Source organism: Corvus hawaiiensis, chromosome 7, assembly GCF_020740725.1.
Source record: "Corvus hawaiiensis isolate bCorHaw1 chromosome 7, bCorHaw1.pri.cur, whole genome shotgun sequence".
NCBI classification, from domain to species: domain Eukaryota; kingdom Metazoa; phylum Chordata; class Aves; order Passeriformes; family Corvidae; genus Corvus; species Corvus hawaiiensis.
The window spans coordinates 14,681,646-14,696,935 of NC_063219.1; the positions used below are offsets into that span (position 1 = coordinate 14,681,646).

The 15,290-nt window shown below is 38.7% G+C and overlaps 1 protein-coding gene across 1 annotated transcript in view; it reads right to left on the reverse strand.

The window, feature by feature from the left end:
- Positions 1-15,290, reverse strand: part of PARD3B (par-3 family cell polarity regulator beta) — a 403,293-nt gene that overhangs the window by 137,409 nt on the left and 250,594 nt on the right. Inside the window, exons 17-18 of the mRNA XM_048309307.1 lie at positions 5,281-5,487; positions 4,070-4,298 (exon numbers count right to left, since the gene is read on the reverse strand). Of these exons, the coding sequence (XP_048165264.1) occupies positions 4,070-4,298; positions 5,281-5,487 (436 nt within the window). The remainder of the gene's footprint in view (positions 1-4,069; positions 4,299-5,280; positions 5,488-15,290) is intronic.

The following is a 15,290-nucleotide window of genomic DNA, read 5'->3' on the forward strand; positions in this document are numbered from 1 at the left end:
AAGTAAAATATAACTCTCCTTGGCCAATGTTACACAAAACCAGTTAAGAGTCAACTTTTGTTTGTCTTTGGACAGCACATACACACCTTCAGAACTAAGGCAGGCAATATGTGCATCCGAAGCAACCAAGGAAACAAAACACTGTGCAGTCAGCACCACAGTGAAACAGTACTTTGGATTATAGAGACTTTAACCAGCGTCATCTGCGTTTCAAACCTCCAGTACATTAACCTACTTTGCCCAAATGTCACAGTTGTTAATATGCTGCAGCCAAGAGTTTCATTTAATACTGTGTGAAAAACCAGGACTTTTTAAAAAACAATGATTACAAAAATAAAAGCATGATTTCTTGATGGTCTCCCTGAATCACAGTCACCTAAATAAAGCTTCAATCAAGGAAAAGCTTAGCAGGAAAGCAATCATTCTTCTTTTTGCATGTGTAAAAAAAGACCAGGAACTACAAGTAAATAGCAGCTGAGCAACAGATGAGGCACTAAGTGAAATCTGTTAGCAACTGCTAACAGCTTTGCTATTTTCTGTTGTTAAATTAAAAAAAAAAAAGGCAAAAAACCAATGCAGTAGCAATTCCAATATGTTCAAAAATCTCAGATGCAAAAGACTAAAGCTCAACAATTCTTGTACTACAGCTGAATACTTGGATTTGGTTTTAATACCTTGAATGCTTTGTTATTGATTATAAAGCAGAAACCAGCCAATGCACATGGCCATTATCAAGGCAAAACTTGTTACAGCTGTAAGTGTGACCCAGCAAGCATAGCACAAAAATCCCACTGTAGACAAGTGGGACATTTCCAGCAGCTGTTTCAGCCTCAAATTCTACTTTCTTTTGTCCTTTACACCTGACCCCACGTCATTCACCAGAAAACGCATGTGTCTTAACTAGCGCTGAGCTTTCTGGCAAAATCTCTCTTTTTCATTGTCCTTCTGGTCCTGGAGCTTTTGCCACAGATGCTCAATTCCTACTTATCTCAAGCCAATTTTGACATGGGTTCAGCAAGTCTGTTTTTCTGTTTGGATGCATCTCACAGCACAGCAGAACCATGCAGGCACAGCTGAAATAGCTCTGAACAAAGCTGCCCACGAAGTACAAACAGTAGGAACATAGCAGAGCAGGGGTTCCAGCTCCCAGTAGGATCAGTCACATGGCTGCAGTCACCAGACAAGATGAAAAAATTCATGACATTGCCTGGTCCCAGGAATATAATTCCTCTTCTCACTCCTGACACTTGCTTTCATAACTTCTTTTCCCTTGGCTTTATCTCTCCTGTCAGTCTAACAAGGGCTCTATTTCTTGCTCCTCCTTTTGGTGGTCTAACTCATGGGGGATTCACGGCAAAATCACCACTGTACTTACAAAAGGCACAGATTTCCTTCTCCGTTAAGCTTTCTGCTCCACTACAATGTTTACATTTCTAATGCCCTCTATGTGGCAGGTTTCCTTTCCAATTTAAATTCATCATGTGAAAAACTGGGCTCATCTCAGTTTCTAAATACTTCTCTCTACTTCTTTCGTCTAAGATACCAAGAATTAGTAGCCACCTTGCCTGCTGCAGAAGCTCACAACTTTTGTCATCTTAAACTTCTCTCTTTCCTTCCACAGATGTTCTACCAATAAAACATGCCAGTTTCATTCCCACAACGTCATAAAAAATCTGGATGCTTCTTTCCTCCCGTGTTGCTAAAATACTTATCATTCAAACCTCCTCCCCATCCCTCCTGACACTTCTCACCCTTCACATCAGTACAAGATTCCAGTTTGAAAAAATACCTTTTGAATCTAGTATTTAGTTGGTATTTGACCTGTTCTAAATTCCACTATTAGTTCCCTATTATTTCTTTTAAAAACATTCAGATCAATTGGTTTTGTTCTTCATGTCTCATGCAGCAGTTTCTGTCTGAAAAAATGCCAGCCTGGATTTGCTCATCTTGCCCAGGACCTATGGTCCCAAATTCCTTTGTAAACTCACACTGGTTGCTCTTGTTCAATCTCTACTTTACAGGTCTGTACCTTTCTTTCCCTTCTATGATGGCTAGGATTCCCTAGGACTCTCACCTTTTCAGGAAGGAATTTTCTTTCAAGTTCTATAAATTCTGGAAAAAATACTGACAAGGATGCAGGACCTCTAAAAATCTCCCAGCTGAGCTGTTAGTTCGTACCTACTCCCCCTTCTCTGTTTATTATAATGTGTAACTTCCATCTTTGCTGTTTTGTAGAGATTTTCAATGGTGTGGGATAGAAATTCCCATTCTGTGCTGCCATACAGATAAATATTATTAATAATTACTGTCAGCTGGGAAGACTATCAATCTAAACCAAAGACAAGCTTATGGAAAGAGCAGATGTACAAACCTCTATATTACCAAAATGTGGAATATATTCTGAAAAAGGGAATCACTACAAATGGTAACCTACTGTTTCCAGGTTTGCATATTGACCATTATCAGTATTTCTGTCAACTAAAATAGATTGTTTTGGATTCTGATGTCATCCCATGTTCTTTCTGGCTCAGATATCATACCCCTCCTGTGAGACTTTACAATTCAAACTTTGAATCTGCTATGTATCTTTGATACGTGAAACAGTACTTATCCTTTCGTCACACATCTGTGCCACTCCCCTCCTCTTTCCTACTCATGCCGAAGAGCTAAAAAGAATGAAAATAGATATAAAGCTTAAGATAGAGTTTTTGATGTCACCTTCCTAATTATTCCGTTTTTGACTACTGTTCCATGTTAAGGCCCATTTCTTTAAACAGTAGGAACACAAAGGCACGTGCAATGCACGGATGTGTGTACACACCTCCTCCGTTCCTGAGGAGCCCCATTTGAAAACAGACTTGTACAGTCAGGCACCTTCATCTTATGAACACTAACAACTGTTGAAATCATGCAAATCTGGCACACAGGCATGCCTGAATATTTTTTACAATGTCTGCACAGTGTTCAAAAGTTGATAGAACAATTGCTGATACATGGGAGAAAGTCAGCAAAAACCTTCCATGTTAATATAACACAAGTAATTTTACTTTAGAGGACATAACAACAGAAAGTTGGCAGAAAGGCAAGTTCATACATTATACGTCCTAATGAAGATCATAATCAGTGAATGATCTTGCAGCTGAACTTCTTAGATTACTAGTTAAATGTATCCTTGTCTAAGCAATGATTGTGGCTTTCATATATGTCTTGTCTACAATACAGCATGACAAGAAACACGAATAGCCTCCTAAAGCTAATGTTAAGTGTTCAGTGGCATAAGTAACCACATGGTCCTTCAGTTTAATCTCCTCCAGGTGACCAAAAAATTTCATCACATACCCTGTATCAAATGCCAAGATCTACTTAAACAGAAACACTTAAATCCTCAATAGACAGAACAGGTACCAGAAGGAAGGGTGATAGCAACCAGAGTGCCTACAGCACCAAAGGTTCCACCAAGAGCAAGGAAACAGCCTGAAGAACTCTGATGACTCCAGCATATACAGAGACACAGAACAAATATCCACAGAAAAGTTCAAACACTTGCATGCTGGGCAGGGAGGACAGTGAGCTTTTGTTCACTGCAGGCAATGGCTGGAGCCACAAAGCTAAGATTTTATCACAGGTAGTGGTTTTCAGCAACTGCAAATGTTAGTAGGCCTTTTACACTAACCCAAGGAATTCTGCTCTCCCCACAGCTTGTGAAGGAAGCAAATATGCAAGGGAAGAGAAGGTAAAGGTCTGAGTGTGGGAGCGGAACTTGTATTACTCAGAAACACTCCCCACAAATCCTTCCCCATCGATACGTGCTTGTTTTAAGCTTGAAACCTTGAATCTTTTCTGACATATGGGAATGCATTTCAAAGGCACAAAAAGACATTTTGTCTGCCAAATGTCTTCTGCCGCAGTTACAAGTTTGGTGTAAAAGTATAAACTGCTTTCTTTTCCAATAACATAAACATTATTTGAGTCCAAGTGAAATAATTTTTCCACTACTTTATGAGAGCATTGGTTGTTTCCTATCTTATAACGAGAATGGGTGACTGTTTTGCTTTGTAAAATGCCATACCTCAACATGACACCAAAGCCTTTCTTCTTTTTCTTTTCTGGATCTTCATTTTCTTCCTTCCTTTTCTTCTCTTTGATTTTAGATTTGCCCTTTTTCTTCTCTTTCTCCCTATTTTTTTTGTCTTTTTTTGCTTTGATTTCTGCATCTTCTATTTCAGGGTTCCCTGGAGGGGCAGACTCCACATTTTGAGCTTCTTGACCACAGTGAGAGCTCTTATCAGAGCCACCATCTGCACAGAATGAAAAAGAAGCAGTGAGGATGGCTACGGGCCACTGAAATGCAAACATGGGAAATACAGCAACGAGTGTCTACAAGAGCTCAAATGACTCACAACACTTACTCATTTAATTGAATAATTTAAAAAGCAGACTAAACAGATCTAGTGGATTCAAACAGATTTGTATTGTAAATTAAAGACAGAATTATTTTTATGAATTGTTTTCTAGTTATTGTTCCTGATATAAAAATCCTGTCAGAGTAAAGTACTATTCTATCTGAAATTTAGCTTGTTAACCTCCATGAGCTCAAGAAAACCATGTGCTGGGTTTCAAACACTGAGAGCTTACTTCAACAAGAGATTGTGGTGACTGACACAACCAACCTATGCAACAAAATGACTTCATTCACTCCTTGGAATCTTTCTATTTTAGTGGCTGAACAAGAAATAGATAAAACGTTCTGTCTGGCTGGAAAAGAGCTGTGTTTTTTCAATTTGGGGGGCTCAGGATCCAAGCACAGTTTTACGCTCCATACTAAAGGAGATGTATTTCCAGACTGGGGTCTATAAAACCCATAGTGGCAGAACGAGCAGCAGGGTGCTATCAATACACTCTGCCTTATCTACAACATGAAACAAATTTCCTGACTGGAAAAGGGGGAATTGTAAAACAAGAGAGATAATTTTTAATGTAATCTGAAGAAAGCAGCTGCTTCTTGAAGTTGAAAAACGTAATTATTTAAGGATTGAGTTCTAAATCCTCCAACCCACCCCTGCCCCAAAGGAGATCAGTGAAAGACTTTACACTAAACCCAGTCAAGGTTGGATGGGGTACTACAAAGACAGCTCTATTCAGTGGAAGATGTGAACAGCTTTTAAAATGTGATCAGCTTTTCAACTGGACTAAATCACTTGCTCATGGTGCTCTATAGAGTTGGCCCTCAGCAGTGCTAAGTGAAGGTGGTTCCCTCAGTCAGTGCCATCGACAACATACCCTCCTCTCCATCTTCAGGTCCCTCGTAAGACTTGTCAATGGCAGCTCGGAAACTCTCGTTACATCCCCGACCCCGCACCACGTGAGGCCTGGGTCTGTGAAAAGGGAGTTCATTCTTCCTTACTTCAGCCACAGCAGTCTGAAGACTCTCAAGAGAACTGGACTTCTTTAATCCCAGAGTAGGACCAAAATCTTTGCCAGAAGAGTCTGGAAAACAAATGGTTAAGTTTTTATACCAAAAACCACACAGAGAAATTCAACTAGTCAGATACATTTAATTGTGTACTTTATTACTTGGGGCCTTTGAAATAGTATGCAATCAATGTAATTTGTTCTAAAAATAACATCAAGTTAAACCTAGTTCAGCAGATACCCCATTCAGACTAGCAGGGAATGGCACACAATTTACAGGTCTGACAAAGTGATGGGCAATAGCTGGCTCGCTCTGTGCCACCGTAAAGCCCACACCAGTGATGAGAATGAGGCTGCTTCTTCCACCTTTGCCAGTGATGTCCAACTGGACATTGCTAACAGTCTCAAGGAGAGCATTATCTTTAGACTCACAAAAACAAACACTGCTACACAACAAGTGTTTTGCTTTTTAGGAGATAGGTTGTAAAAATGGTTGATATTTTCAAATACATTTCACCTGAGAGAAGATACATTATTAGTTCTAAGTTTTAGCCAACCTTCTTCTTCAAGCTGAAACTGGTGCTAGGATACCAACATGCACGGCAGCTTTTTCAAGAAACAACCAAAGTACAGGTTATCATAAATGATGTTGCTGTTGCTGCCTTGTTCCCTGATTACAGGCATAAGAAAGCACTTCATAGAAAAACAGAGAAAATGCTGAGTCTGCCGAACATTCCTCCTCTTTGAATGCTTGACTCTATGACCTTAGAAAGTCTTTATTTTGTGGCAGCATTTGTGTTAATTAGTATTAATAAAATGATAGCGGAATAGGTAAAGAACTAAATTCAATGAATAGATGCACTCCAATCAATGAAGAAATTCACAGCTTAATTTAAAAGCCTTTGTACCATCTACTTAGTTTTTATATGGCAGAACAATAAACGTGTCATAGAAACACTGAGGAAGAGACTGCCTTGCAATATACCTTCTGTCTTTGAGAACTCAAGTGCTTTTGCTTTCAACTTTTAAGTAGTACTAACACAAGCCGAACGAGAACATAACAGAAGCCCTTCACCTACATGTCCATACTGTCATGTCTGAAGGGATTCAAGGGTCACAGAAGAGACAGCTATATTAATATGATATGCTTGATTTTAGCAATCCTAAAGTGCAAGTAATTCTGAACAGCATGTTCAGTAAATTCTTAAAAGCAAAAAAGCTGAGAATTGGCACCAAATAGAGACTTGTCAGTAGTGCCTACATAAAGCAATTTACACTTCCATTACCTGCAGACCAATATGTAGCTGAAAACAAGTGGGAGATTGGGGGTATGTGTGGAGACAAACAGGTGTAAGGGAAGACTGGCTGCTCCATCACATAGTGCAACCTTCTTCTGTTCACTAATTGCCATTCTGGAGACTACCATTATTGACAAATTAGCAAGTGCTAAAATAGAGTTAGAGGAATGACCTGCACCCAACATAAAGGGGCTTAAAATCACTAAAAACTTGTGCATCAGTACGAAGCACTGTGGCGCCTATCACAGGCTGAGATGGAAAAAAAAACAAGGGAAACATAATGGTGTGAAAAAAGGCCAAGTGAAAGGCACTGATCAGCAGAGAGGAAGCTCTGTCAAGTTTCAGTCAGCAGCCAGCCTTGGAGGGCTGTTTGGCAGGACACAGGGCACAGCAGCACTCAGCCAGGCTGGGCTGCAAACCAAGGGCTGCCCGGGGAGGAGGGCAAAGGCTGCCAGGGGCTGCAGTCTGGGTGCCCTGCAGGCAGCAGGCCCCCAGCACACTGCGGGCCGAGCCTCCAGGGAGGAGCATCCACCGGGAATGGCTTCAAGGCAACTGCAGAGTCTGCAAGGAAGTGCTGGGCATGTTCCTGCCTCCAGCAGGGCCATGTGGGCCCATGGCTCTGCTGGAGGACCAGCAGCCAGGGCTGACTCCAGACTGCTGCTACAGATGGCTGGATGGCCAAAAAAGTACAGAAGTGCTCACGCACACATCCCAGAGCAAGCTGTACCGCACTCAATTACTGCTCTAAGCTCCATTACCTGAAAAAAAAGTCTCAAGTTAAATGCTGGTTACAGTCTGTTTTATATAACGCTGAGCCAGTTACTCAGACTGGAAGACTGCAATGGATGAAGGCCATTCCCAAGAAAATCCAAGTCAACACCTGAAGTTTGGAGTGATGCATCATATGTCACATGTAACAGCAAGCTGTGTGCTCAGCCTCCCCACACACTGTGACTCAGTCCTTAGACACCCTGGCATGCTATGAGGTGTCCTCATTTATTCAAAAACTTACTGAGAACCCTTACTCACAGACTGGTACTGAGCATTCAGCTGGCCTGTTCTAAGACTGTAATAATTTAGTATGAAATTTCACTAACAACAGTGAGAACTTCATATTTTTTTACAATTCAGCTTTTATTCCTTTTTTTCCCTTTCATTGTAGAGCTGCAGCAATCACATATTAGAGCACAGCTAAGGATACAGGAGCTAAAAAGCTTCCCTAAGCAGGGAGACCTGTCCCCGTGCTTTCTGAGCCAGCATCTATTACCGGATGCTTTCCAGAGAAATGCACAAGACTCCATAATGGACAAGGACCACATACTAAATTGGGAAATTTCCTTCCTCCACCCACCCCAGTACCTTTCTCATTTCTGCAGACTTTTAGAACTGCTGTACACCTGAAAACATGATTATTTATCTCATGGGGAAAAAAAAACCCAAACCAACAAATAAAACAACAAAAACCCTCTCTTATCTTCTACAAGTTATTAACAAGTGGCATTTCGGGAGATACATGGTGTGTGTTTATATCTAGCCTTACCTGGATTTTTAGTACAAAAACATAGTTTGGCAATAAGAAATTCAATTGCTCACTGTGTTAAAATGTTTCTTTTTATGGATTTTAAATTCTTGAGCTCTTCTTTTACTGCTTCTTGTAATACAATGACAAAAAGCCAACTGAAGCATCTACTTTATTGTTCTTATAAATGGTGAATTACTTTATACATCTCTCCTGAATTTATAAGAGAAAACAACAACTGACATCAGTACCTGCCTAGACTGGCTGAAACCAAATTGCTGGTTCTTAGATGTTATCTGTAACTGATCATTCTTTAACTGAAAGATGCTCTTATACATACTTTAATTTTCTGCTCAATGCCAACATGACTAACACAGATTTTTAAATTCTTAATGTACCAGTAAATGTAACCTACTTTCTGTTCTTTTGTAACTATTATTATTAGACAGGTCTTCCCAAGATTATCTTTTTCCCACATCTGCACATTCCTCTCTTTTTTTTATAGCCCAGCTGAAGGAAATATGCCAAAAGCAAGATGTCAGTCATGAAAATCGAAGGGAAACAAATGACACAGCATTGTGGGCAATGCAAGCCACCCCAAAGGCACATACAGAGGGAATCATGAAGAGAAGCCACGAATCACTGCCACTCTATATGAAATACAACTTGCAAGACACCCTAAAGAGTAAACATTTTATATATTTGTCATTAACTTTATTTTTTACATAATGTTTCTTCTTGAAAACCAAAACTACAGGAATATGCCTAAAGGAGAATATTTAGAGGAACATATTTATGTGAGTTAGACTAACTTACTATGTACATTTTGAAAGACACCGCGAAGTAAAAAAAACCTATAAAGGAAAAAGGAAGGGAAAGATCACTGAGACTGAGAAAATACAATAAACACAAAGTTGTAATAAATTATAAATAATTTGATTCTATTTTTACCAGTGCCCTGAACGCACACAGTCCTGGTTCCTATTGCATGCGCATGGTGGAGGTTCATGTGGTACTAGGGAAGAGAAGATGGCTATGAACACAATAAGTGTTCTACCCTGTGGATGCTGGGATGCTGGAGAGAGCATGGGACTAATTTTAGCAGGCAAACAACTGTTTAAGCATGAAGCACCAAGCTTCTTCAGTGGTAGGACTCAGAGTGAGATATGCCAACAGCTTTGAAGAAAGCACGTACAGCTCGGTGCCTGCTCCGCTTTGGACACACACCTCAAGTAACATTCATGATGTTCTGCTTGGGCTCACTGAACTCAGGCCTACCACAACCTAGCTGATCCAACTGCTCACTCCGCAAGATTGCAACATCATATGGTGATCAAATTACTTCATGTTCCATTCTTTCTTAACCATTTGTTTTATGTAGTTTCATTTATTTCTGGTAGGATTCACAGTATGCACAACTACAAAGGATTTTTTTTCTCTCACTTATATTTTTATATTCAGATACTTCTTCAACCATCCACCAATTCAATGCAGAGAATGATTTAGGAAAGAGGAATCTGAAAGTCATTATATCTTTGAGCTTGTGATTTTCAAATGAAGAGCTTTAATATAACATTTCTGTAGAAAAGTCTTAGATCACACTGTAGCTTTTTCTTCAACACTAATTTATACAGGTGGCATAGAAAAGATTAAGGGCTTGATAAAAAGCAAGAGAAGAATCATTATCTTGCACTTACATATTAAAGACAAGATATATAGTCTTGCTCATTTAATACTTCAATCCAAGCATTCCAAATTATAAGCAGAAATACTGAAAGCAGAAGAACACCCCAGCTGACAGAAAATAAAATCTAAAAAAGAGAAATCAAAGAATAGAAGAATTTAACATGTTCTCTGATTGTAAGAGACAGCTACAGTCTTCAGGTTTACAGATATCTCAATCTATTTTACTACGTATAATGATTGCAATTTAGCCCATATTTGCACAAACGACAATTTCAGCTATGAATAATGGCAGTTCACAATTTGGGGCTCAGAAGGTATGATGAGCTTTAGCCAGCTGAAAACCAAATGCTTGGAATAAGGTAGCCATTAGGCAAGAAGTGAAAATGCACTACTGTCATCTTAGAAACATATGCTGGTGTCACTGCTTTCTACAGTCTTATCCCTAACAAACAACAACACTGCAATGAAACGTGCTAATATTTCAAAAAGAATATGTATGGCATTAAACATCTCAAAAATGCTAACAAGTTTTCCAGTGCAACAATATTAAATAAGAACTAGAAGCAAAGGCAGAGGTTCAAGCAAAAACCTCAGTGAAGGGGAACGTGCACTTCCCAGGTTAATGCTGAATGTCAGACAAAATGCAGCCACGCCTGTCTTTGCATAAAACCCCTCTGATCTTATCTGCTGCAATAATTAGTTTTCTTCATGTGGCTACAAAAGTCTACCCTCTCACATAACCTTCCACTTCACAGCAGAGCTCTGCATCTGGTGAAGTTTTCCTAGGCATCTGAATCTCTCCTTCTCCAGCAGATGGGTGTTCTCCCTCTAGTTGGTGCAAACTGAAGCATTTGCCCTCCAAACAGGTCCCAATATAAAGCAAACTACTTATCTTGTACAAAGCAGGAGCTTTCTCCTCAAGGATATTTATGTATAAACTGACTTTAGATATAGCTGTTACAACCTGCTAGAGGAAAACTGCAATAGGAGAAGCAATGCAGACAGGAAAAAGTCCAGTTTTTAGAAAATAGGATTCCCCAGTGGTTTCAGGCACCTTGTAAATTGATCAGTCTGGAACTGAGTAGTAGCAAAAAAATTCCAGTGCCCTGTGATTGCTTTATTTCTACTTCTACACCCGCCCCCTGAAAAGGTCAAACATTTAAATCCAGCTTTAAAAGACAGGGAAATGTGACACTTTCTGGGACTAATTGATATAAATTATGCTTCTCAAACTAAACCAACATTTTTGTTCCCAGGCCAAAGTTTAACATGAAGCAAAGAGTCCCTGCACTAATATTTAAACAAAGTCACTTCTGACAGTATGAAGCTAACATCTAGAGTGTTACCTTTGATCTGTAGGACAGATGGAAAAACTTTTTCAGTACCAAAACAGAAGAAAGCAAGCCAAAACTTACATTAAATTCATGGTTATGATCTATTTTGTTAGGCCTTAACCCTACTTTGAAACAAGCTGCTAAATTATTATTCAATCTTAGTCAACAAGCCTGAAATAATATTTTTAAAAATTACTGATTTAAATCAGAAGTAACAAATTAGATGCAAGAAGTTCATATTAAGCTTTGTGTTTACTTCACTAATTCAAAGCTTTTTTGAGTTCTTTACATGTGAATGCAGAAAGAAATTCATAACCATCATATTACTCATAATTCAAAGAGTGGTATGTCATTTTTATGCATCAACTTTTGGCTTGGGCATATTTTTATAAATACTTACATAAGCTGTATGTTAAAGATTGCTTTAAGTGTTGTTTGGTGATGAATTTAGCCTATTGAAACAAGGAAGATTATTATTGTAAAAAAAAAGCTAAGGCAGAAAAGGAAAATACATTTCAATATCAGCAATTTAACTTGCAATTAAAAAAAAAATCTTCCTTATCTGTGAACATTAAGAAAGGAGAGACTTTTAATAAAAAAACCCCGGAAAAGGATACCTTTTGCTAGTAATGGCATTGCTTTTGTACACCCGCCCACACTTTGATCAGTGAATCCTACATGCCTGAGATATTTATGTGCTCTTTTTATTGCTAACCCCACTACTACCGAGCTGCCCAACAGCCGCTCTAATTTAAGATGCTCTAAATATTGTTGCCATGGGTGACACATGAACAGGGAGAAGGCAAAGCTCTGCTAATAAAAAGGCTTTCCCAGCATTTCAGTCCTTGCTCATAAGTAAAGTTAAAATTTATGGCTTTTAAAATACTGGATCTGAGAGAGGTCAGGTTAAGTGGCTGCTAGTAATAAAAGGAATCAATATGCCACAGCATCTGAAGCAACCAGCAAACTAAATAAACACTTCATCCAAATCCACTTGGCCCTGAATTAAAAGAACATAAAATACTGTATTTATTTTGTTTGCCCTCCACCAGCCTGTAGTTTGCATCACCACATCCACTAGAATTCTACACAGAGCAAGCAACAAGCATATGTGGGCCAAATAGCAATTAAACTGTGTGTCAAGGCTAGGAGCAATTAACTGGGCATTAACCTTGTCAGAGAACCACTTCTGGATTAGGCAGCTACAAACAGGCAAACATCTCAGTCTGGGAAGATTCTGCAACGTGTATTTACAAAAGCTTCAGAGGACTCAGACTTTCTGTCTCAGGCCCATACAGAGTAAATGAGCCATTTCCAGTAATAACCCTTAATTCATAAATCCTGAACAAAACCAGAATCACCTTTTCCAGTGATTAGTGTGTCCTATTAGCATAGGAATGCAAAACAATTTGTTCCTCACAGCACTTTAAAATAAAGCAGACGAAAAGAAGTAGTGAACTTGCATCTTTCACTCCTAATCTACATTTGGTTTGGTTTATAGATTGACTTCCAGGAGAATTTATGAAAATCTATTTTCTTCTGTTTATCTATTTGTATTTCAAAGGAAAGTGCATAGGTTAATTTTCAGTTTAAGAAATTAATGCACATTTTGCTTGAAGTTGCCAGCAGATAACCTTTAAAGAAGGTAGACATATACCTGTAATCTATCTGTCTCTATTTACAAGGCCATTCACAAAGTCATGCATATTTTTGAAATTGCTTTGTTTATGAGTTTAATAATATTTGTCCTGAAACAGTTTTGAAAAGTTCATTTCAAAAATCCAACTCTTAAATGGGAATATATAGAACTATGTCAAACCTACTATTAACTAAGAGAAAGAGTTATCCGGCACGGCTGAGACTCAAAAGCCCTGCAGAATTTGAAAGGATTATGAAGATTTTCAAGGAAAGTCCTCAGCAAAGGTTCCTTTTTATTTCCTACTGAGATTTTTAAGATCATTTGAATACTTATAAAGTTGATAGCACTATTTTATTACAGATTCCTCAAAGCTGAATCCATCGTAGTAGTGATATTGGGACTTTAACCAAGCTTTATTTTACATGCTTCAACTTTTTTTCTCTTTTTCACCCCTTAAACTATGCTCTGTACTGAAACTTCTTCACTTGCTCTCATTCCAGAGATGAGGATTGTTTTTAGAAAAACAAAAAATCCTCAAAGAATACAGCTCCCTCTTGCCATATTAGAATAACTGCGAAGTGGGACAAATTCCTCCATCTGAATAATAATTTTTTCCCTTCTATTCACCAATAATTCAAAAGAGACTGAAAGGAAACCTTTCAAGCTTTGCATGCAAGTAGGCTGTGAACCAGATCCTTCACTGCAACTTTTAGGGAAGGAAAGCTCAATTTTCACATCTACATTACATGTTCTTCTAACATTAGTTGGATCTGGGTAAACTTGTATTTTCAAGGCTTTCTTCCACAAAACTGAATCCTTAGGAAAAAAAAGTCCAATGTATGGACCTAATGGCAAGAAAGTTTTCCTCTGAAGAGCTCCAGCAAAGGATTTTGCTAAGCTGTTCTGTAGTGTGCAAAGATACAGACTCTCACCCAATAACATCTGGCTGTCTTCTGAGTTTTCAACAGGCATGAGTCACAACTGGATTACAATATTACACTCCCAGCCTGCTTAAATAAAACCCCAAACCAACAAAATACTACTTCAGCTATACTGGTTAACTCTGAGGCCTAGTCTATACAATTTACTACGTTACACTTTATATATGTTTTAGCACCTGTAAGAAGTTTGCAGCTCCCTTGCTAGGTATGTCCTGACGTGTCATTTTAATGGAAAAGCTGTATTTAAAAAAAACACTGGCAAGGATGAAAGATATCCTAAATAAAGACCATTTCATGAATCTGTTTTTTGAAAACTCGTTACAATCCTAGCTGCTTAACAAATGTGCATCTAGCCTTGAATATCCCCCATGGAAAAGGGAACCTCCCCTGATCTCCGAGTTTAGTTTCTCCTGCAGCAATTTTCAGTATTCTCAAGATGGTATGCTATTAATTACCAATTTATGTATTTAGGATCTTTTCAGTATTCAGTTCTGCATTGGTACAATGTGTTTAAATAGCAAACTGGAAAAGCTAATAAAATTGCTGCATGGAACAACTTAGAATAGGATTTAAACAGCAAATGAATACAAACTTTTCTTACCCATTTTTCTCATCTGTGTACAAATGACATTCCTCTGTTCCCTTTCACTAGCCCAATAAATGGAGAGCAGTACATGTACACACACTTACCATGGTACCAGACCACAGAAATGTGGTGTCAAAACAGAAAAAAGGGTCATTCCAGTTCTTGGTGCCCCTTACCACCCAATGGGGACATTTCTGTAGAAATTACTCAACATCCCGTCCTAAATTATGATCAAAAATTCCAAATGTCTTCAGGATGGTAAGCAGCAGTCATAGTGATACTGCAACCAGGACATCATGGTTAAGCACAGCCAAATGACATTTTAACACAGACAAACCCAATGGTATATCTTAGAAAAATAAGGGTTTCCTCTAAGCTGGGACTCAATATTACCAGAAAACACATCATTCTGCTCAGTGATCCCATACACTCTTGAAGCATGAACCAGAGTCTAGCTATGAGTAGATCAGGATAATCCAGTCCTTGGATAACCAGATGCTTGATCAACTGTGTCAGAAAACGGATACAATACCATGGATCAGGTGCAAAACTCAGTGCCCGGTTTAATGTACTTCAGCTACTTGGTGGTTGGATCCTCGGACAAAATTTCAAAGTCTGGTATTACAAAGGCAACTTTTCTACAGAAACAGAGGAGTTTTTCAAAAAGACAGCAATCCAATCAAAATACATCAGTTCAGTGAAACACCCTAAATTAACACTGAACTCTCATCTTTGTGCAGAACAGTCGACAGCAACTGCAATTTTCAAGAGCCTTAATCCAAGATCAAGGCCTAAGTGTACTCAAGGGACTCCAGAAGTAGGACAGGTAGGTTAATTTTCAGTCTGGTTCAAGCCTAGTGACTAAATCCTCAGCT